This window comes from Stegostoma tigrinum, chromosome X (genome assembly GCF_030684315.1).
Source record: "Stegostoma tigrinum isolate sSteTig4 chromosome X, sSteTig4.hap1, whole genome shotgun sequence".
NCBI classification, from domain to species: Eukaryota; Metazoa; Chordata; class Chondrichthyes; order Orectolobiformes; family Stegostomatidae; genus Stegostoma; species Stegostoma tigrinum.
Genome location: NC_081404.1, coordinates 1,862,416 through 1,887,605, shown reverse-complemented (window position 1 = coordinate 1,887,605; position 25,190 = coordinate 1,862,416). Strand labels below are relative to the sequence as shown.

Here is a 25,190-nt window from a genome sequence, read left to right as displayed (position 1 = left end):
TTAAAAGGATCAAGAACAAGATGGCACAGATTGAAAATGATTTGCAAAAGAAAGAAATTTGATGCATAAAAAAAGTTTTTACATGACCAGTGGTTCAGGTCTAGAATGCACTGCAAGTAAGCGTGGTGGAGGTCGACACAGAATGTTGAAGAAACTGAGTTGGTCTGGCAGCATCTGTGGAGAAAACAATAGAGGTTATATTTAGAGACCACTATGATTGTTCTTCAAAACTCGGGAGGCAAGCTCATTTGAGGCATTCAGGAGGATATTTGGGTGAGTATTTAAGTAGGAATGATGTGCAAGGCCATGGGGAAAACACAGAATTGTACCACTAAGTCATGATGCTCATTTGGAGAGCTAATGCAAATACAATCATCCAAGCTGCCGCCTCCTGAGGTGTAACACTACTGTGATGGTGAACTAAGATTTGTAAATAATATATTCTAGTTGCTTCAGTAGCAGTTTGCTGATATGCCTCTATCAGCATAGCATTATCAATACTAGGCAGATTTTCCCAATCTGTCATTATTATGGGGTAGAGGAAACTATGGGACCATCTTGGACAAATTTAATTTAGGTCTTACCTCAACTCCCATATTTCTGAAGCCATGGACAATGGGAAGAGTGGAGATAAAATATCAGGTGATGCATCTCCCATGCTTGGACCAGAAGCTGCTGTCAGGAAGGCAGGAGGTGTTGGGGTGATGAGGAATGGAGCAGGATGTCACGAAGGGAACAGGCCCCTTCAAGATTCTGAAAAAGGAAGGGCAGGGGAAGATGTGCTAGGAGGAGAGGTGGACTACACCAGGCAGAAATGGCAGAGGATCATATGTTGCGTTTAGAAGTTGGTGAGTTGAAAGTCAGGATGAGGGGAGGAAGGGAAAAAGCGAGAGCAGAAATGCAGACAGTTGATCAGACAGATTGGAGAGGGCCCTGTCAATCACAGTGGTTAGGAATTCTCGGCTGAGGGGAAAGGGCAACGTATTGGAAATACTTGTGGGGAAGGTGGCATTATTACGATAGTGGCAGCAGAAAAGTTTATGTAGAGTTGTTGGTGATCAGATGATTGAAGATAACTTTTCATATAACTCAAGTCAATATTTTTGTTTCAATAACCCTCTGGGCAGTATTGGGCGTGTGGTTTCATGAAACAGTTTCTTTATTTAGAAGCTGTCACTAGTGTGGAAGTATGACAAGCTTTGGTCCAAATATGTCACTTTCACGTTCTTATTAATCGCTCTTAAGATGGGCCTTGTGTGGGTGATTGGGGTGGGAGAGCAGTGCAGAATGGGTGTGTGAAAATTCCGAGAGTTATGGCAAAATAACTGCAGAGCTCTAATGTACTACTCAGTTTTTCGAGATAAAGCACAATTGACAAAAGGCTGATCATAGTACAATAACATGTGGATAGACATAAAAACAAGAGTCTGTTAGCCATTCCCATGTTTTGTTTTCTACAAATAAAAGCAGAACTCAATGCAACTAAATTGATGGCCTCTTGCTCTGAAAGTAAAAGGAAAAGAGTGTTGCAATGACCTTGCCCTCTTGAAACTTAATGGAATACAAAAATAGGTAAAAAGTACATAGCCTAATTGCCTAAGCTGTGTTTTTTTAAATTTCTTTTAAAAACGGCATAGCAGTTTAGAACAGCTGAGCATCTTACTAGGCCATTTAAGGGGACAGCGTAGAGTGAAATAACTATGCTGGACTGGGTAAAGGCAGGAGATTTCCTTCTTGAAAGGGCAGTTGTGAATCAGATGGGTTTTGACAACAGGCCCTTGCTGAGATATTTGTATTATCAATGGCCATGGGTGAGGTGCTGAAAGACTGAAGGGTGGCTAATATAGTGCCATTATTTAAGAAAGGTGGTAAGAGAAAGCCAGGAACTGTAGACTGGTGAGCCTCATGTTAGAGGTGGGTAAGTTGTGGGAGGGGATTCTGAGCAACACGTGCTTGGAAAGGCAAGGATTGATTAGGGATAGTCAACATGGCATAGTGCGTGAAGAATCATGTCTCACAAACTTGATTTGAGTTTTTTGAAGCGGTGACTTAAGAAGATTGATGAAGGCAGAGTGGTGGATGTTGTCTGTACGGACTTCAGTAAAGTATTTGACAAGGTTCTGCATAGTAGACTTGTTAGCAAGGCTAGATCATATGAAATACAAGGAGAGTTAACCATTTGGATACAAAATTGGCTTGAAGTTGGGAGACAGAGGGTAATGGTGGAGGGTTGTTTTTAGACTGGAGGGCTGTGGCCAGCATTGTGCCACATGGATCCGTGCTGGGCGCAATTCTTTTTGTCATTTATATAAATGATTGGGATATGACTATAGGGGGAATGGTTAGTAAGTTTGCAGATGACACAAAATTGGTAGTGTAGTAGCGAAGAAGGTTATCTCAGAGTACAACAGGATCTTGATCAGATAGGCAAATGGGTCAAGGAGTGGCGGCTGGAGTTTAATTTAGATAAATGTGATGTGTTGCACTTTGGAAAGGCAAATCAGGGCAAATCAGACCAAATACTGGCAAATGGGACTAAATTAATTTTAGATATCTGGTCAGCATAGACGAGTTGGACCAAAGGGTCTGTTTCTGTATTGTATGATCCTATGACAATAACAATTCAACAGCTTCTTTGCCAATAGTGAGACTAGCTTTCAATTCCAGATTTAACATTTAATTGAATTTACCACAGCTATTCAAGTAATAGTTAACCTCCTGTAAAAGTTGACCCCTGTAATTTAGTCAAAACTGCTTAATTTTTCACACATCTTGATTTGTCATTCATCCAAACAGTTCTTTTGATTGCCACCTTAGTGCAATTCTCCTGCACCGAGGGTTAGGTCAAGACCTAGGAGCTGTCATCGTGACATTTTCCAATGGAACTGCTCTTCCATTTCATCCTTCTGATCCCGGGGCAGCATTGAAACTACAGGCCCAACAGATGTCTTTGCTTCCTCCACAGCTGAGGAGTGTTGCAAAAGTCTCTCTGAAGCTGGGGCACAGCCTGATGAAAGCATATCAAGAATTGGGCTCAAGCTCAATGCATCTCTAGGATTTTGGTGGGAGCACCATGTTGACAGATCGCTACATTTGCCAAGCACCCAATGAGTACAACAAAAGTGGATCAATCTGGAACTGAGTGTTATGCTATGAAAGGCTGTATCTGTGTGTCCAGTTCAAAGTTCATGTGACTGGAAAAAACAATCTTCATAACCTGATAAGAAACTCAGCATATCTGGCAGGATCCACAGCAAGAAAACTTAATATTTCAAGTCCAGTGATCCTTCATCAGAACTGAAAACAGTTGGGAAGAGCTAGTATTTATGCTGATGGTGAGGAGGGGTGGCTGCAGAGTGGGGGTGGAAAGTGAGATGGATAGATGGAATGGCTGCCAGAGAAAGTACAAAGGGGAGGCAGACAAAGAGATTGCTGATAGTAAGCCAAGGAAGAAGAGATGCAGAATAGATGATAATAGTAACTATGAGTAGTTAAAAATGGGTCGACAGTGCTTAGATCAACTCATACAGGAGAAGACCTGGGCTGTGGGTGTGGTAACAAACACAGAAGTGTTCATGTTCTGAAACTGTACAGTTCAATGTCAAGTCCTGAGGGCTGTAAGACACTGAGGCTAAAGATGTGGTGCTGCTCCTCCCGCTTGCATAGAGCTTCGCTTGAACACTGCAGCAAGCCTGAGACAAAAGTGTTGGCATGAGAACACAGTTGAGGTTGGTTGACTGGCCGAGCTAGTTTGTTGTTCTGCAGATGTTTCATTACCCTGCTGGTAACATCATCAGTGCAGCCCCCGATGAAACGCCTCTGTGTTTTCCCGCCTGGTTTTTGAACTCTGGAGTCCATTGAGCTGGATTGTCTCACTTCTGGGTTTCCTTCATCGTGGAATGTATATGGGGTCAGGTTCTACGTGTTTATTGCATGGAGTACCAGGCTTCTCGAAATTACCATGCCTGTCTCTGCTTAGCTTGTCCCAGGATTTTGGTGTTGTCCCAGTTGAATTAGTGGTTCTCCTTATCCATGTGGATAGAGGTGAGTGAGTATTGGTTGTGACTTTTTGTCGCCAGAACACTGGTGTGTTGAAGTGGAATGCAACTAGAAGCTATACGGCATTGTTACAGACCGGTCGTGGGTGTTCAGGAAAGCGATCACCCAGTCTGTGTTTTGTCTCCCAGTGTAGACAAGACATCATTGACAGCAATGAATACAGTAGACTAGATTGAATGAAGTGCAGATAAATTCCTGCTTCACCTGGAAGTTCTGTTTGGTGCCTTGGATAGTGAGAAGGGAGGAAGTAAACAGGCAAATGTTGCACCTCCTGTGATTGCATGGTAAGTTGCCATGGGGTTGTGAGGTGCTTGGAGTGGAGGAGAGTGGACCAAGGTGTCCTAGGGGTAATGATGACTGGAATGCTGTCAAGGGAGGGAAGGAGAATATGTGCATTGTGTTAGCATCCTGCTGTAGGTGGCAGAAATGGCAGCTTATTATATGTTCGATGCAGATGCTGCTGGGATGCAAAGAGAAGACAAGGGGAATCTTATCATTGTGGGAGGGAAGAGGTGAGGGCAGAAGTATGGAAAATAGGTTGGATGCAGCTGACGGCCCTATCGACCATCCTAGTGGGAAACCTTAATTGAGGAGGAAGGTGGGCATTTCTAGCCCCCGACTCTCCCAACCCCTGCAGAAGGTGACACCAGAATAGGTGCAATAGAGACAAAGGAACTGGGAGAATGGAATGGAATCATTACAGGAGGCAGTGTGAGGATTTTTAGTCCAGGTAACTCTGGGAGTTGTTGGGTCATTAGTGCATTTAGGTGACTAGGCAATACCCAGAAATGGAAACAGATCTCAAGGGAGAAAAGTGGGGAGTCACATTATATGAACATTTACTCTACAATACCATCTTGCCAAACACCTAGTAGTCACTTCCACAGACTGTGGGTGTACCTACACCGGATGTACTGCAGTTATTTAAAAAGGTGGCCCACCATCACTTTCTCAAGGGTAATTAAACATGTAGCTTTATTTAAGTTGTTCCTGGGATGTATGTGAACAGTTTTTTCCTGTCTATTAATGTGAGTTTCAGAAGAAGTAGGAGCAGCAAGAGTAGGTCATTTGGGTCCTCAAGCTTACTGTGCCATTTGATTTGATCATGGAGTGACACAGTAGCTCATTAGTTAGCACTGATGCCTCACTGCGCAAGGGACCTGGGTTCGATTCCACCTTTGGGCGACTGTCTGTGTGGAGCTTGCATGTTCTCCTGTGTCTACGTGGGTTTCCGCTGGGAGCCCTGGTTTCCTTCCACAGTCACAAAAATGTGCAGGCTGGGTTAAGCAGCCATGCTAAATTGCCCATAGTGGCCAGGGATGTGCAGGCTAGTTGGATTAGCCATGGGAAATGCAGGGACATGGGATTAAGGTAGAGGAGTGAGTCTGGGTGGGATGATATTCAGAGTGTCAGGGTTATGGTCAGGGGACAGAAAGGGAACTGGCAGGCAGTGCAGGGATCCCCTGTGGCTATTCCCCTCAACAATAAGTATTCCGTTTTGGATACTGTTGTGGGGAACGACTTACCGGGGAAAGCAGAGGGGCACAGGTCTCTAGCACAGAGTCTGTCCCTGCTGCTCAGAAGGGAAGGGGAAGAGGAGCAGAGCAGTAGTCATTGGGGACTCCATAGTTAGGGGGACAGATAGGAGGTTCCTTGGGGACGCGAGAGACTCATGGTTGGTGTGTTGCCTCCCAGGTGCCAGGGTGAGTGATGTCTCTGATCGTGTTTTTGGGATCCTTAAGGGGGAGGAGGAGCAGCCCCAAGTCGTGGTCCACATTGGCACCAACGACATAGGTAGGAAGAGAGATGGGGATCAAGGCAGAAATTCAGGGAGCTAGGATGGAAGCTGAGAGCTAGGACGAACAGAGTTGTTGTCTCTGGTTTGTTGCTCGTGCCACGTGCTAGTGAGGCGAGGAATATGGAGAGAGAGGAGTTGAACACGTGGCTACAGGGATGGTGCAGGAGGGAGGGTTTTGGATTCTTGGATAATTGGGGCTCTTTCTGGGGTAGGTGGGACCTCTACAAGCAAGATGGTCTTCACCTGAACCAGAGGGGTACCGATATCCTGGGGGGGACATTTGCTAAGGCTATTCGGGTGGGTTTAAACTAATTCAGCAGGGGGATGGGAACCGAAATTGTAGTTCGAGTATAGAAAAGGTTGAGAGTAGGGAGGTCCGAAATAAAGTTTCAGGGACGCAAGATGGCACCGGCAAGCAAGAAGTTGGTTTCAAGTGTGTCTACTTCAACGCCAGGAGCGTCCGGAATAAGGTGGGTGAACGTGCAGCATGGGTTAGTACCTGGGACTTTGATGTTGTGGCCATTTTGGAGACATGGATAGAGCAGGGACAGGAATGGTTGTTGCAGATTCCGGGATTTAGATGTTTCAGTAAGAACAGAAAAGATGGTAAAAGGGGAGGAGGTGTGGCATTGTTGGTCAAGGACAGCATTACAGTCGCAGAAAGGATGTTTGGGGACTCGTCAACTGAGGTAGTATGGGCTGAGGTTAGAAACAGGAAAGGAGAGGTCACCCTGTTGGGAGTTTTCTGTAGGCCTCCGAATAGTTCCAGAGATGTAGAGGAAAGGATAGCAAAGATGATTCTCGATAGGAGTGAGAGAGACAGGGTAGTTGTCATGGGGGACTTCAACTTTCCAGATATTGACTGGGAACACTATAGTTCGAGTACTGTAGATGGGTCAGTTTTTGTCCAGTGTGTGCAGGAGGGCTTCCTGACACAGTATGTAGATAGACCAACAAGGGGCGAAGCCACATTTGATTTGATACTGGGTAATGAGCCCGACGAGGTGTTAGATTTGGAAATAGGTGAACACTTTGGTGATAGCGATCACAATTCTGTTATGTTTACTTTAGTGATGGAAAGGGATAGGTGTAGACCACTGGGCAAGAGTTATAGCTGGGGTAAAGGCAATTACGATGAAATTAGGCAAAATTTAGGGAGCATAGGATGGGGAAGGAAACTGCAGGGGATGGGCACATTAGAAATGTGGAGCTTATTCAAGGAAAAGCTCCTATGTGTCCTAGATAAGTATACACCTGTCAGGCAGGGAGGAAGCTGTAGAGCGCGGGAGCTGTGGTTTACGAAGGAGGTGGAATCTCTGGTCAAGAGGAAGAAGAAGGCTTATGTTAGGATGAGATGTGGAGGCTCAGTTAGGGCGCTTGAGGGCTACGTGGTCGCCAGGAAAGACCTAAAGAGAAAGCTCAGAAGAGCCAGGAGGAGACATGAGAAGTTGTTGGTGGATAGGATCAGGGTAAACCCTAAGGCTTTCTATAGGTATTTAAAAGTAAGATTAGAGCCAATCAAGGATAGTAGTGGTAAGTTTTGTGTGGAGGCAGAGGAGATAGAGGAAGCACTAAATGAATATTTTTCAACAGTATTCACTCCAGAAAACGACAATGTTGTCGAGGAGAATACTGAGATACAGGCTACTAGACTAGGTGGGATTGAGGTTCACAAGGAAGAGGTATTAGAAATCCTACAGAGGGTGAGGATAGATAAGTCCCCTGGACCGGATGGGATTTATCCTAGGATCCTCTGGGAAGCCAGGGAGGAGATTGCCGAGCCTTTGGCATTGATCTTTAACTCATCATTGTCTACAAGAATAGTGCCAGACGACTGGAGGATAGCAAATGTGGTTCCCCTGTTCAAGAAGGGGAGTAGAGACAACCCTGGTAATTATAGACCAGTGAGCCTTACCTCAGTTGTTGGTAAAGTGTTGGAAAAAGTTATAAGGGATAGGATTTATAATCATCTAGAAAAGAATAAATTGATTAGGGATAGTCAGCACGGATTTGTGAAGGGAAGGTCTTGCCTCACAAACCTTATTGAGTTGTTTGAGAAGGTGACCAAACAGGTAGATGAGAGTAAACCGGTTGATGTGGTGTATATGGATTTCAGCAAGGCGTTCGATAACGTTCCCCACAATAGGCTATTGTACAAAATGTGGAGGAATGGAATTGTGGGATATATAGCAGTTTGGATCAGAAATTGGCTTGCTGAACGAAGACAGAGGGTGGTAGTTGATGGGAAATGTTCATCCTGGAGACCAGTTACTAGTGGTGTACCGCAAGGGTCGGTGTTGGGTCCACTGCTGTTTGTCATTTTTATAAATGACCTGGATGAGGGCGTAGAAGGATGGGTTAGTAAATTTTCAGACAACACTAAGGTCGGTGGAGTTGTGGGAAGTGATCTGCTCCCATTTGCTAGGTTGAAGCATCACAACCAGCTCCTTCTAAACCTTCTCTAACGTACATAGTGATGGGACTGGGGTCAATGCCTGTGATTCCTTGGCACTGTAACTTATGCTGCAGGCGTACAAAACTCTGGTGTGACCGCACTTGGAGTATTGTGTACAGTTCTGGTCACCGCATTATAAGAAGGATGTGGAAGCTTTGGAAAGGGTGCAGAGGAGATTTACTCGGATGTTGCTTGGTATGGAGGGAAGGTCTTACGAGGAAAGGCTGAGGGACTTGAGGCTGTTTTCGTTAGAGAAAAGAAGGTTGAGAGGTGACTTAATTGAGACATATAAAATAATCAGAGGGTTAGATAGGGTGGATAGGGAGAGCCTTTTTCCTGGGATGGTGACGGTGAGCACGAGGGGGCATAGCTTTAAATTGAGGGGTGAAAGATATAGGACAGATGTCAGAGGTGGTTTCTTTACTTGGACAGTAGTAAGGGAATGGAACACTTTGCCTGCAACGGTAGTAGATTCGCCAACTTTAGGTACATTTAAGTCGTCATTGGATAAGCATATGGACGTGCATGGAATAGTGTAGGTTAGATGGGCTTCAGATCGGTATGACAGGTCGGCACAACATCGAGGGCCAAAGGGCCTGTACTGTGCTGTAATGTTCTATGTTCTGTGTTCGATGGACTCAATGGGTTTGCTTCCACACTCTTGGGATTCTATGGCTGATCTTTTACGTCCATTCCACTTTACTATACTAACCTCTTTCCTTATTCTTTTTAATATTCAAGAACCTTGAAACTGACCATTAATAGCCGTCTGGGGTAGAAACTTCAAAAGATCCCTATCCAGTAACATGTATGATGGGGCATCAGTTCCTTAGTTTTACTGCCCACCAGGTTAGGATGTCAATTCACATCGAAAGTACAGAGATATTAAAAAACAACAGTCAAGTGCTGCCAGAATACGATGAAATTTGTTTAAATCAATATTCAGGATCTCCCAACAAACTTGAGTAGTGGCGTGACCCTTTAGAATTTGATACTTATACTATAATGCTGGTTTTGTTTTTCAGTTCATGGTATGAACATCAAAACGCAGCTGATAAAAAGACATACTGTCAGTCATTCTCATTTGATCCTTGTCCTCAGCTACAATATTGTATTGAGTGTGGAAGATCAGCCAGAATATAGTTTACACATTTCTTTCTTTCATTGTTACCTCAGGGCATGCTGGAAATCGTGCAGTCTGATGATTTAACAGCTTAGCTATACAAACAAATTCTGTTCACTTGTTTTAAGAAAGTTATCCTGGCGGTTTCATTCTCAACAAATTTGGATGGTATGGGGAAACAGTTTCTGGAAGTTATAAACAGTCACATGGCACCTATAGACTATTATACTATTGTGCTGTGAAAGTGCATGATGTAAGTTTATTCATTTACGAGTTTTGCATTTGTTCGTAGTTTCTGTGGTAGTGATATCCCTAAACATTTTGTTCAAGGGGAACTCAAGAAAATGCCTGAAAGACTTCAGAAAATATTTGGAGCAATTTTAGTCATTGTCAGTTCTTGATTTATATTTTACAAACATAAAAAATTGATGTAGACGATTCAGCCCCTTAGCCTACTCCACTATTTAATAAGATCTTGACTGATCTGCTTAAGCTGCAAATTCCCATCTACCCCGATATCCTTTAACTCCTCTGTCCAATGAAAATCTGTCCACCTCTCTTAAAAATATTCCGTGACCCTGTCTCCACTGCCTGAGGCAGCTAGTTTCAAAGTCATATGGGCCTCCGGGAGAAGAATCTCTCATTTGTCCCAAAAGCGTAACACCTAACTTTCAGACTCAGCTCCCTAGTTCTGGACTGACCCAGAAGAAGAAACATCCTTTTCACACCTACCTTGGTCAAGACCATTCAGGATGTTATACGCTTCAAGCAAGTCATCCTTCTCTAAACTCGAGTAGAAACAAATCCAGCCTATCCTCATAGGACAACATATTCATTCCAGGTCTAATCAATTTTGTGAATCTCCTCTTAACTGCCTCCGTTTACATCCTTCCTTAAATAAGGGGACCAAAACTGCAGACAATATTTGTGATGTGGTCTCACCAATGCTGTGGATAACTGAAGCATAACATCCTTACTTATGTTCAGTACCTCTTGTAATGAGGAATAGTATCCCATTAGCGATAATGGGAACTGCAGATGCTGGAGAATCCAAGATAACAAAGTGTGAAGCTGGATGAACACAGCAGGCCAAGCAGCATCTCTGGAGCACATGCTGCTTGGCCTGCTGTGTTCATCCAGCTTCACACTTTAGTATCCCATTAGCCTTTTGATTACATGCTGTATCTGCGTACTAACTTATTGTAAGTCATGCACCATCCGATGTAAATCCCTCTGAACTTGGAATTCTGTAATCGTTCTCCATGTAAAGGCTTTTTTTTGTATTTTTGACTGTGGACTAAAATGGAAAACAGGACTATTTTAAAATCAAAAGACTGTGGAAGGAATTGCTGCACTTCTAAAACCAAGTTACTGGAATTCTATGTGGCGTTTATATTATTGCTTTGTTAAAGTATTGTGTGACACTGTAGATGACACAGCACCAGGGTGTACACACGTGCAGAGTGAGATTTGGCTGGCTATAAATATTGATTGGATTGTGGCAGCTGTGATCAATCAAGGATGCTAAAGCTTATCAGCCCAACAACTGATTGGTTCCTCAGCAGATGAACATTGATGTGAATGATACAGTGAGAAGCCTTGTTGGAAGCGCATGTGGGATCTGTCTGTCTGTAATACAAATACCCGAAGTGTGATGAAAGCCATTTTTTCCTCCTGCCACTTACTGTAAGCTGTTGCCTTTAACCAGTAACTAAGAGACTTTGGAATGAGTTTACCAATTGTCCTGTCCCTCTTGCAAAGAAGTAAAAAGAACCTGGAGAAAAGAGATTAAAGGACAAAGTAAAAAGATCATCTCAGTAAATCCCAGTGCTTTTGAACTGTGATTCCCAGTCCTCTTTCTCACCACCAACCCCAACCATGAAACCACCTTTTTATTGTCTTCCTATCTATATGCATGTTTGAAAAGGAAGTTAGGGTTTTAACTAATAGATCCATATGTTGATAGTTCATAGCTGATTACTTGTGATTGGAATTTGCTTATTTGTAATAAGTAGCATTTCTCATTAAGTACTACAGGTTAGTAGTTTAAGTTAACTTGAAAACAACAGACAGGCAAGTTGGGGACTTTGAACAGAGCAAGTCAGAGATGTTGCAGCGTGGAAGGAGGCCCGTTGGCCCATCATGTCAGCAGTCATCAAACATCCATCTATCCTAAGGCCAAATTCCAGCACTTTGCATGTAGCCTTGTATGCTATGGTGTATCCATCTAAGTACTTCTTTGATGTCTTGACGGTTCCTGCTTCTATTTCCCTTTTTAGGCAGCAAGTTCCAGATACCTACAATTGTATGAATGAAAATACTCCTTCCTCAACACCCCTGAAAGTCCCTGTCGAGAGGCTCCCATCTTGCCAAACAAGTTAAACATCACAAAATCTTGACCTCCACATTGAAAACTGGGCACTGGCCACATGCCCTCCATATCCACAGACAGTGGTTTCCAACATATTCCAACCTTTAAGAATCCTCATCGCACAGGTTGCTTCTGCACTTCAGTGCTGTGTCGTGTGCTGCACCAGCAACTCATTATAATGCTGCAGCAAGGACACAATGCACTCAGGGATGCACACTCAGCTTCATGGGCTGGATCTGGCTCCATCTCCAAGTTCTTCACTTGCTGTCATGGGTCAGCTTGAGTCAGTGCTCTCAGGATGATCGCAGGATCCTGCCTTTTTGTGTTTTGCCACTTTAGCCAGGGTAACCAGGTTCATATTTCTGAGATAACAAGGTTTAGAGCTGGATGAACACAGCAGGCCAAGCAGCATCTTAGGAGTAGGAAAGCTGACGTTTCGAGCCAAGACCCTTCTTCAGAAATGGGGGAGGGGTAAGGGGTTCTGAAATAAATAGGGAGAGAGGGGGAGGCGGATAGAAGATGAATAAAGGAGAAGATAGGAGGAGAGGAGACAGACGGGTCAAAGAGGCAGGGGGTGGAGCCAGTAAAAGTGAGTGTAGGTGGGGAGTTAGGGAGGGGATAGGTCAGCCCAAGGAGGATGGACAGGTCAAAGGGGCAGGATGAGGCTAGTAGGTAGGAGATGGGCGTGGGTCTTGAGGTAGGATGAGGGGATAGGTAGGAGGAAGGACAGGCTAGGAAGGCAGGGACAAGCTGGGCTGGTTTTAGGAAGCGATAGTGGGAGGGGAGATTTTGAAGCTGGTGAAATCCTTGGGATGCAGGGTCCCATTCCCCATACATGGCGTAAAGGCCCTCCACTTCCTCCTGTATCGCAGGCCCGACCAGTCCCCCTCCATTGACACACTCATCCGCTTATCCAAACTGGTCCTCACCCTCAACAACTTCTCTTTTGATTCCTCCCACTTCCTAGAGACAAAGGGGGTGGCCATGGGTACCTGCATGGGCCCAAGCTATGCCTGCCTCTTTGTAGGTTACGTGGAACAGTCCGTCTTCTGCACCTACACTGGCCCTAAACCCCACCTCTTCCTCCGTTACATTGATGAATGTTTCGGCACTACCTTGTGCTCCCACGAGGAGCTCCAACAGTTCATCCACTTCACCCACACCGTCCACCCCAACCTTAAGTTCATGTGGACCATCTCTAATACATCGCTCTCCTTCCTGAACCTCTCTGTCTCCATCTCTGGCAACCACCTGGAAACCAATATCCATTTCAAGCCTACCGACTCCTATAGCTACCTAGAATACACCGCCTCCCACCCACCTTCCTGCAAAAGTACCATCCCCTATTCCCAATTCCTCCGCCTCCACCGCCTTTGCTCCCAGGATGAGGCATTCTACTCCTGAGCATCTCAGATGTCCTCGTTTTCAAGGACCACAACTTGCCCCCTCCGTGGTCAAGAACGCCCTCGACCGTGTCTCCCGCATTTCCCGCATTTCCCGCAATTCATCCCTCACACCCTGCCCCGCAATAACAACCAAAACAGTATTCCCCTCGTCCTCATGTACCATCCCATCAACCTCCAGATCCAATGCATCATCCTCCAACACTTCCGCCATCTGCAATCCAACCTCACTACCAAAGACGTTTTTCCCTCCCCACCTTTATATGCTTTCTGGAGAGACCACTCTCTCCGTGACTCCCTTGTCCGCTCCACACTCCCTTCCAACCCCACCACATCCAGCACTTTTCCCTGCAACCGCAGGAAGTGCTACACCTGCTCCTTCACCTCCCCCCTAATGCCCATCCCAGGCCACAAGAAGACTTTCCACATTAAGCAGATGTTCACCTGCACATCTGCTAATGTGGTATACTGTATCCGCTGTTCCAGATGTGGCATCCTGTACATCGGGGAAACCAAGTAGAGGCCTGGGGACTGCTTTGAAGAACACCTCCGCTCGGTTTGCAATAAACAACTGCACCTCCCAGTCGCGAACCATTTTAACTCCCCCTCCCATTCCTTAGATGACATGTCCATCCTGGGCCTTCTGCAGTGCCATAATGATGCCACCCGAAGGTTGCAGGAACAGCAACTCATATTTCGCTTGGGATCCCTGCAGCCCAATGGTATCAACGTGGACTTCATAAGCTTCAAAATCTCCCCTCCCACTACCACTTCCCAAAACCAGCCCAGCTTGTCCCCACCTCCCTAACTTGTCCTTTCTCCCACCTATCCCCTCCTCCCACCTCAAGCCCCACTCCCATCTCCTACCTATTACCCTCATCCCACCCCCTTGACCTGTCCGTCTCCTTGGACTGACCTATCCCCTCCCTAACTCACCACCTACGCTTATCTTTACTGGCTTCACCCCAGCCTCTTTGACCTGTCTATCTCCTCTCCACCTATCTTCTCCTTTATCTATCTTCTATCCGCCTACCCCTATCGCCCTATTTATTTCAGAACCCCCTTCCCCTCCCCCATTTCTGAAGAAGGGCCTTGGCCTGAAACGTCAGCTTTCCTGCTCCTCTGATGCTGCTTGGCCTGCTGTGTTCATCCAGATCTACACCTTGTTATCTCAGTTTCTCCAGCATCTGCAGTTCCTACTATCTCAGGCTCATATTTCTGCTGTCTTGTCTCGTTTCTAGTACAGACCAAGTCAGGAAACCCATCACAGTTAGCAGCAAGCCCACAGGCATAGCCTTCACTCAGAGGGTCCCAGTACAGTAAGTCAAGGATAGTCTCTGATGCAAGTTCAGGCCTTTGTTGGATAGCTAGAGGCAGGATCCTCTGTTCATTCGGGGTGATGTACTGCATGATGGGTGTCTTGACTCTTCCTGCCCTATTGTGGACTTTTGTCCTCTGGCAATGAGAGAGGCATTACAGGAAATGAAATTGAGTAACAAAGTTATTTTTGCGCAGGTGTGCCAAGTCAGTGAGTGACAGGATTAATGCTATCAGGGGTTGGAGTTGGTGAGATTGAGGGAGGGAAGATGTTGCAGGCAATAGAAAGAGAGAGAGAGAGAGGTCATGAGACTTGGTGGTTCAGGTGGGAGGTGGTTCAGTAGCGGTAATAGTGTGAGGTATCAGAGAGATTATGATGCTTACACCGGTGGATTGGAGAAAGTCATTAAGCCTCCTCCCTACATTGCTATGCATTCCTCTAGATGACTGTGATTATACTGACCTGGATAACAACTTCAGATTAGGGTAGCTTAGTCTGGTGTCATGGCCTGCACTGTTGGTCCTAAGGGAAGAGGACGTCTAGCCCTTGAACCATCTCATTCTCACAGGACTTCCAGGTCCCTGCCCTCGGAAGGCTGCAAAGAGGATTCCCCTTGTCTGCCATGTCTGGGACAAGTGCAGAGCAACTCTGGTCTGAAGTGCACTCGGACAAGTACAATAGATTTTAAAATTATGCAGGCACAAGGAAGCTTTGTGAATTCTGGAATATTCACCAAGTGGCAATGTACCAGGAATGGTGTGTGGCAAAGAGGGGCTGAAATCAGATGTGAGAGATACCATAGAGGCAGGGTAGGTAATTAATGAGGCAGAGATAATGGGAACTGCAGATGCTGGAGAATCCAAGATAATAAAATGTGAGGCTGGATGAACACAGCAGGCCAAGCAGCATCTCAGGAGCACAAAAGCTGACGTTTCGGGCCCAGACCCTTCATCAGAGAGGGGGATGGAGTGAGGGCTCTGGAATAAATAGGGAGAGAGGGGGAGGTGGACCGAAGATGGAGAGAAAAGAAGATAGGTGGAGAGGAGAGTATAGGTGTGGAGGTAGGGAGCGGATAGGTCAGTCCAGGGAAGACAGACAGGTCAAGGAGGTGGGATGAGGTTAGTAGGTAGATGGGGGTGCGGCTTGGGGTGGGAGGAAGGGATGGGTGAGAGGAAGAACAGGTTAGGGAGGCAGAGACAGGTTGGACTGGTTTTGGGATGCAGTGGGTGGGGGGGAAGAGCTGGACTGGTTGTGTGGTGCAGTGGGGGGAGGGGACGAACTGGGCTGGTTTAGGGATGCGGTGGAGGAAGGGGAGATTTTGAAACTGGTGAAGTCCACATTGATACCATTAGGCTGCAGGGTTCCCAGGCGGAATATGAGTTGCTGTTTCTGCAACCTTCGGGTGGCATCATTGTGGCACTGCAGGAGGCCCATGATGGACATGTCATCTAAAGAATGGGAGGGGGAGTGGAAATGGTTTGCGACTGGGAGGTGCAGTTGTTTGTTGCGAACTGAGCGGAGGTGTTCTGCAAAGCGGACCCCAAGCCTCCGCTTGGTTTCCCCAATGTAGAGGAAGCCACACCGGGTGCAGTGGATGCAGTATACCACATTGGCAGATGTGCAGGTGAACCTCTGCTTAATGTGGAATGTCATCTTGGGGCCTGGGATAGGGGTGAGGGAGGAGGTGTGGGGGCAAGTGTAGCATTTCCTGCGGTTGCAGGGGAAGGTGCCGGGTGTGGTGGGGTTGGAGGGCAGTGTGGAGCGAACAAGGGAGTCATGGAGAGAGTGGTCTCTCCGGAAAGCAGACAGGGGTGGGAATGGAAAAATGTCTTGGGTGGTGGGGTCGGATTGTAGATGGCGGAAGTGTCAGAGGATGATGCGTTGTATCCGGAGGTTGGTGGGGTGGTATGTGAGAACGAGGGGGATCCTCTTGGGGCGGTTGTGGCGGGGGCGGGGTGTGAGGGATGTGTCGCGGGAAATACGGGAGACGCGGTCAAGGGCGTTCTCGACCACGGTGGGGGGAAAGTTGCGGGTCCTTGAAGAACTTGGACATCTGGGATGTGCGGGAGTGGAATGTCTTGTCGTGGGAGCAGATGCGGCGGAGGCGGAGGAACCCAGGTTAATGTTCTGGGGGATGTAGGTTAGAATCCCACCATGACAGGTGGTGAAATTTGGATTCAATTTGGATTGTGTAAGTATCATCAATTGTCTTGAAAACCTATCTGATCCACTAATGTCATTTAAGGAAAGAAATCTGCCATCCTCACCTAGTCTGGCCTACATGTGACTTTAGACCTAAACCAACGTGATTGACTCTTAACTACCCGCTGGGCAATTAGTGATGAACATAAATGCTGGCCCACCCAGTGATACCTACATACTGTGCACACATCAAAAAGTTTTATAAGATAGGGCTAGAACACTCACTAAGCCTCACAGTGAGAAACCCTTAAAAACCTCAATATAACTTGTACTTTGCCAAAAAAAATTCAGCCCTTAGTCTTGATTGTTGGTGTATTCTGAGGCCTTTTTCTTCTTTTCCCTTCCTGCCACTTTCTGATCTTCATTTCCATTATTTCTATTTTCCTCTCCTACCTTGTCCCTACTCCTTGATAAACCAGGTCAGAAATTACACAACACCAGGCTATAGTCCAATAAGTTCATTCAAAAACACAAGCTTTTGGAGCCTTACTCCTCCTTCAGGTGTTAGTGAGAGAGTTAATATCAGGCACAGAATTTATAAGCAAAAGATCAAAGGGTCACACAATTGATGAGAACATATTGAACAAACCGTAAATGCTGTTAAATCTGTAATCAGTTAGAAGGTTTTAATTGATTAGTATGTTTATGTAAATCCCCGAAAATTTCATCTCTTCTTTATATTGATAAAACCTTTAGTTCTCACAGAACAGTGACTTGAAAGGAATTTAGGAATTTACATTTCCAACGGCAGTGTAGAACTTCTACAGTTTAGAAGAGTGGTGTAGTGACTCAGCGGTTAGTACTGCAGTGTCACAGCGCCAGGGACCCGAGTTCAGTCCCACCCTTGCAAAACTGTCTATGTGAAGTTTGCATACTCGCCCTGTGTATGTGTGGATTTTCTTTGGGAGCTCAGATTTCTTCCCACAGTGCTACGCAGGTTAGGGTGGATTGACCATGCTAAATTGCCCAAACTGTCCAGGGATATACGGGCTAGGTGACTCAGCCATGGGGAAATACAGGGTTACAGGAATAGGGCAGATGTGTGGGACTGGGTGGGATGCTCTTTGGAGGGTGTGTGTGGACTCCATGGACCAAATGGCCTGCTTTCACACTGTAGCGATTCTATGATTCAACTTCAAATGGACACAGACAAATTGATGGAGTAGTGGCAGATGAACTTCAATGCAGAAAAGTGTGAGGTAATATCTTTTAGTATGAAAAACATGGAGAGACAGTACAAAATAAAGGGTACAACTATAATGGAGCTGCAGAGGCAGAGGAACTTTGGTGTGTGTGTGCATAAGTCATTAAGGATGCCAAGTCAGATTGAGAGAGCAGTTTATAAAAACATATAGTATCCTTGATGTAGAGGTGCCAGTGCTGGACTGTTTGGTACAAGGTCAAAAATCATTCGAAATCAGGTTATAGTCCAGGTTTATTTATTTATTTATTTATTTTTAAATTTTTTTTTTATCAGGTTTATTTAATAACATAAGCTTTCTGAGCATTGCTACTTCCTCAGGTGTAGTGAGTGAGGAGGTATCAAGACACAGAATTTAAAAGTAATAGATCAAAGGATTGTACAACTGATGTGAATGCATTGGATAAACCTAAACTGGCAGGCTGACTCCCGCCTGTTAAATCTTTAATCAGTTAGAAAGGAGATGTAGGTTTCAATTGATTAAAATGCAAATCCCAGAATTACTTTCAAGTCACTGCCCCGAGATAACTAAAGGTTTTATTAGATTGGGACACTAGAGTTGATGTGGGTCCTGACTAGCCTCTCAAAGCAATTCATGCTTATTGGACAATGCGAAGAGCTATTGGACCGCTCTCATTAAGACACACTGCATGTGTTTTCTTGGGTTCAGGGATGATGGTGGTCTTCTTCAAGCAGGTGAGGACTTCGAATTGTAGAACAGAGAGGTTGAAGATGTTGGCGAATACATCCACCAGCTGGTCCACACAGGTTCTGAGTGCTCGGCTGGGGTCACTATCAGGCTTTCTTTGGGTTGACTCCCAGGGAGACGGATCTGATGTCTGAAGCAGTGACAGAGGGAGCTGGTGTGTCTGGGGCTGTTGGGGCAGGCGTTGCCATGCCGATGGTATTCTGATCAAACCGAGCATAGAAAGCATTGAGCGAGTCAGGGAGGGATATGTCATTGTCTGCTATCTTACACTGTTTCATTTTCTATCCTATAATGTCATTTCGGCCTTGCCATAGACAGCAGCAGTCTGTTTGGTAGGTCTGGGCCTCAAACTTAGTCTGGAATGCCTCTTGGCCTCCCTCATGGCTTTGCGGAGGTCATATCTGGAATTCCTGTAGTGTTGGTCCGAGTCACCCGACTTGAATGTTGCACATCTGGTCTTTAGTTGGGAATGGATTTCCTGCTTCATCCCAGGTTTACGGTTGGGGAACACTCAGATTGACTTCTTTGGTACGCAGTCCCCCATGCATTTCTAATGAAGTCCATCACAGTGGTGGCTTAATCGTCTAGGTTTTTCGCTGAACGTTCGCACGTGGCCCAGCCCACCAAATCCAAGCAGTCCCGGAGATGGTCTTCTGTACTTCTTTTTGTCAAGGATTCTGCTGTTTCAGTTTCTGCTTGTAAGCTGGGAGGGGGAACACAGTGCTGTGAACTGATTTTCTGAAGTGTTGGTGGGGGATTGAGTGGTAGGTGTCTTTGATGGTTGATGGTCCAGAATTTCAGTCCCCTTGTGGTGCAGGAGATGTATTAGTTGTATTTTGGCAGCACCTGCTTGAGGTTGGCTTGCTTGAAGTTGCAGGCTACATTGATTGCGACTTGGGGAATTTTATCTCTAGTGAGTTTGTGGCAGTGTAAATAATGTCTAGGGCATTCCCCACGTCCGCTTGGGATGGTATGTAGACTGCTGTCAGGATGGCAGAGGTGAACTCTTGTGGTAGATAGTAGGGACAGCATTTTACTGTACGGTATTCTAGGTCCGGGAAGCAGTGGCTTGCCAGGGTCACTATGTCCGAGCACCAGGAAGTGTTGATCAGGCTTTGTGTATCTTCGGAACAAGACTTCTTTGCCGCGCAAAACCCCTGACCAACACTATACACCAGATATATTGATGACTTTCTTTGGACTCATGGCAAGGAATCACTGAAACGACTACATAGCAATATCAACAAGTTTCATCCCAACATCAGACCTACCATGGGGTACTGTTTAGAATCAGTCTCATTCTTGGACACATGCATCTCCGTCAGGGATGGACACCTCAGTACCTCACTGTACCACAAGCGTATCGATAACCTCACGATGCTGCATTTCTCTGGCTTCCACCCTAAACATATTAACAAAGCCATCCCCTACAGACAAACCCTATCCATACACACGATTTGTTTGGATGAGGAGGAACATGACTGACATTTGAAGGTGTCGAAGGATGTCCTCATAGGAACAGGATATGATGCTGAACTCATCAATCGCCAGCTCCAACACGTCACAGCGAAAAACCAGAATGACCTCCTCCGAAGACAGGCACGGGATAGGACTGATCGGGTACCGTTCGTCATCCAGTATTTCCCAGGACCAGAGAAACTACGCCATGTTCTTCGCAGCCTTCCATACATTATTGATGATAATTAGCATCTCACCAGGATCTTCCCTATGCCTCCACTTCTCGCCTTCAAACAACTGCCAAACCTTAAACAAGCCACTGTTCACAGCAAACTGCCCAGCCTCCAGGACAACATCGCCCACAACACCACACAATCCTGCCATGGCAACCCCTACAAGACATGTCAGATCATTGACACGGACACTGCCATTACACATTGGAACCCCACCCACCATAAGCATGGCAGATATGCATGTGACTCAGGCAATGTTGTCTATTTTATACGCTGCAGGCAAGGATGCCCTGGGGCACGGTGTATTGGCAAAACCATGCAGGTGCTACAACAATGGATAAATGGATACCACACAACAAATGCCAGATTGTTCCCTCCCAGTGGGAAAACACTTCAGTGCACAAGGGCATTCAGCCTCGGATCTTTGGGCAAACGTCCTCAGGCAGACTTCAGGATACACAACAAAGCAGAGTCACTGAGCAGAGGCTGATAGCCAAGTTCGATACCCGTGGGCTGAAGGGCCTGTTTCCAGACTGTAGGGATTCTATGATGAGGACAGCCTCAACCAGGATCTTGGGTTTATGTTGAACTACTGGTGACCCCACCACACAATACACTCTATCGCACACACACTCTTCCACACACACTTTCTCACATAAACATACTCACAGACCCTCTCTCTCACAGACGTACTCCCTCACACTCACACACACTCCCTCCAAGCATGCACACACGCAGACACTCCCTCTCCCTCTCACACAAACACATGCTCGCATGCACACAGACCCTCTCTCACACATACTCATGCTCATGCACGCACGCACACACACACGTACATGTAAATCAAAGGAGTGAATTTGCATTTGCAGGTACATTCTATTTTGTTCAAAAAACACACACCTTTGTATAAGACCGTAAGACCATAAGACGTAGGAGTGGAAGTAAGGCCATTCGGCCCATTGAGTCCACTCTGCCATTTAATCATGGTTGATGGGCATTTCAACTCCACTTCCCTGCACTCTCCCCTTAATTCCTTGCAAAATCAAGAATTTATCCATCTCTGTCTTGAAGACATTTAATGTCCTGGCCTCCACTGCGCTCCGTGGCAATGAATTCCACAGGCCCACCGCTCTCTGGCTGACGAAATGTCTCCTCATTTCCATTCTAATACAGTCAATCAATCAATTGTTTAAATTCCCACTTTGAAAATAAAACCAGCCTGGCTACAGGTTAAAACACAGACAGTTTCTAAACAAGGCTTCATACCTAAAATGCATTGTCTGACCTTAGATGTCATCTCTTGTATATATCGACAAAACCTTTGGTTATCTCAGGCCAGTGACTTGGAAGTAATTCTGGAATTTGAATTTTAATCAATTGAATCCTACATCTCCTTTCTAACTGATTAAAGATTTAACAGGAAGGAGTCAGCCAGCCATTTTAGGCTTATTCAATACATTCGCATCAGTTATATGATCCTTTGACCTTTTACTCATAAACTCAGTGTCATGATGCCTCCTCACTCACTACACCTGAAGAAGTAGCAATGCTCAGAAAGCTAGTGTTTTAAAAAAAAACCCAGTTGGACTATAACCTAGTGTCATGCGATTTTTGAACATATAGTATCCTGGCATAGGGTACAAGAGCAAGGAGGTTATGTTGAATTTACTTATATCGAGTAATTTCTTGCATCCTGTCCAGACGTAAATGATAGAAATGCATCTCAGTTGTCAAGCCTGGCATGAATTTGGATCTTACAGAGTTGTTGGAGGAAAAGTAAAAACCAAATTTTAACCAATTTTTTTTTGTTTATAGACTCTCTCTCCACTGATTCTGGACTGAAAATGTTCAAATATATTCAATAGGAATCCTTAGAAATGGTAAAAAGAGGAGGGCTTCCATTCTATTATACTGGACTGGATCTGTCTCACTTGAAAAGAGTCAGAATTTGTTGCAGATGCAAAACACTCTTTTTATAAAAGGGAGAGTAGAGCACTAACTATCTTTTATTTCGATTTTGGGAAGGAGCCAGAGAATTTCAATACCTAGCAAGCTGTAGAGAGACCTTCAACTTCTAATTGATCTCAACAAATGTCTATTTTAAGCAATTAGACTGTGTAACCGTAAAGGAATCAGCAAGGTTACATGTAGTTGAACTTCACTGACAGAATAATGTTATAGTTTATGTAACAGTTATAGTTTAACACTCCTCTCTTCGTCCTCAGTCAACCATGTCAAATTCACTAGTCCAAGTTATAAGCTGCTGAAAGGCTGGGTTTCCACAGGTTGTACAAAGGGAAGTTTTTAAATCTCATTTGATTCTTTATGATTTTTAATCTGTTCTTGTGCCAGATACAATTTTCTCACTCTGCAACAAATCGACATAACTCTCATACTTCAGATTCCCATCAATCAATTAAATATGGTTTCTTGTTTAAACCAGGTTTGGAGAAGAGCAAAGGCCCAAGTAGCTTTATTCTTGTGTATTACTGACAAATAAAACATTGTCAAAGCTTTTCATCTTGCGTTCATCAGGGCAGATGCAAGAATTCCAAATCTCAAAGGGAGCAGCAATTTATACTGCATGAGAAAAGGGTGCTGATTGGTCAAAGGGTTGTCATACATAGCGAATGACCAATAACCTGTTGTTTCATATCTTTTTGTTTTGTTCAAAAAGGCCATTGCCTGGACGTGCTCCTTTTCTACTGTGGAATACAGGTCCCTCCATATGAATTAACGTGGCCTCTAACAAATGCACTTATATTTAGATACATATTTATGTACCATTCGAATTTCCAGGATCCGAATGCTTTGTTGGTAGAACCGCTATTTGCTTTACATTATCTGGAATATCAAGGTTGGGTCACTATTCTCGAGGTATCTAGTCCAGATAATGATTTGTCTCCCCTTCACATCAGCTTGGCCTTGTCTGTTCTGGGTGTGTTCTGTTGTGGGTGAAGGAAGTTGTTGCGTTATATCTCATCATGAGCCTTCTAGTATTGGCCTTGGTAACTGTCTGTACTACATATCAATAAATGGCTATAACACTGAAAGAGTTCAGGGTGGTTACAATTTCATTACAGAATTTTTTTTCTCTCCAGTCATTTTAACAGATGAAGAAGTTCAGCGGAAAAAGGAGATGATTTTAAAACGTAAAGAAGAAGAAGCATTAAAGGAGGCAAAGAAACCAAAGTTGTCAGATGAACAAGAAAAGTTGATTGCCTTATTAATTGATGCACACCATAAAACATTCGATGCATCGTATTCATACTTCAGCCAATTCAGAGTATGTATCTAGGCAAAGAGCAGGCGCTGTACAAAAAAATTGTAATTGTTCACAGCTTAAAAATATTTTGCATAGTTATAGGGAAACAAATGGAAGGCAAAATCTGTGGGACTCAACATCAGATGGCGGCACGGTGGCTCAGTGGTTAGCACTGCAGCCTCACAGTGCCAGGGACCCGGGTTTGATTCCAGCCTCTGGTAACTGCCTGTGCGGAGTTTGCACATTCTCCCCGTGTCTGCGTGGGTTTCCTCCAGGTGCTCCGGTTTCCTCCCACAGTCCAAACATGTGCAGGCTAGGTGGATTGACCATGCTAAATTGCCCGTAGTGTTCAGGGGTGTGTGGGTTATAGGGGGATGGGCCTGGGTGGGATGCTCCAAGGGGCAGTGTGGACTTGTTGGGCCAAAGGTCCTGTTCCCACACTGTAGAGAATCTAGTCTAATCTAGACTATCTACAGGAATTTCAAACTCCAGCATTACAAACTGACCTGGAGGTTGAGTTTGGAGGAGACAAGCCTTGAAAGCTTGTTGGAGAGAGTTTTGCATAATGTTAGAATCCCTTTAGAGACTAACATTTAAAGGTAAAATCAATGTCCAGTAACCAACTGAGAAATTATGCCACAAGGTCTCATGTTTTTATTTAAGATAGACTCTCCTGTACATAAAAAACCAAGCGCAACTAACTTAACATTACAGTTAGTTAATACCAAGTCCCCTCACTGCTTAACTCAGTGCAAGTCTTTCATTTTCCACTGCGAGATCTTAAGGATTTATTAACTTCTCCTTTTAGAATTTAAAGTAAACCTAATAAAGGACAAAGCAGCCCCCTTGATTAGAACCACAGCCACAAATACTCACTTCCTCCACCACCACTGCTCAGTAGCAGCAGGGTATACCACTTACAAGATGCACTGCAGAAATTTACTAAGCCTTCTTCAATGCACCTTTCAAACCCATGACCCATTTCCATCTCGAAAGAGCAAATACATGGGAACATTACCACCTGCAAGTTCACCTTCAAGCCACTCACCAACGTGACTTGGAAATATATCATTGTTCCTTTACTATCACCAGATCAAAATCCTGGAAATGCCTTCCTAATGGCATTAACTATACACCTGCACAAAATGGACTGCAGTGGTTCAAGAAGGGAGCTCACCACCACCTTCTCAAGGGTAATTAGGAATAGGCAATGAGTGCTGACCCAGTCAACAAAGCTTGTATGCCATGAATGAATAAAATGAATTCATTGCATTCTTTCATTAGGTGACACAAGCGGTGGATGAGAGTAGTGCTGTGGATGTTGTATATTTGATCTTCCAGGAAAAAAAATTGATACAGCGCTATATAGTAGGTTGGTTCGCAAATTAGAAGTGTTTGGGATTACTGGGTCCTTGACAGCTCGCGTTAGAAGTTAGCTAAAAGATGGGAAACAGATGGGCATTTCTTAGGTTGAAGACGAGTTAAAAGTGACATTCCCCCTGGATTCGTGTTGGGACCCTTGCTTTTTCTGATTTATATAAATGGTTTGGAAATGAGTATTGAGGACAGAATGTCTGAATTCACACATGATACTA

General features: G+C 45.0%; 1 protein-coding gene across 1 annotated transcript in view; it reads left to right on the top strand.

The window, feature by feature from the left end:
• LOC125448232 (vitamin D3 receptor B-like) overlaps window positions 1–25,190 on the top strand; it is a 380,711-nt gene that overhangs the window by 160,454 nt on the left and 195,067 nt on the right. Inside the window, exon 6 of the mRNA XM_059643431.1 lies at window positions 23,432–23,616. Coding sequence (XP_059499414.1) covers window positions 23,432–23,616 — 185 coding nt within the window. The remainder of the gene's footprint in view (window positions 1–23,431; window positions 23,617–25,190) is intronic.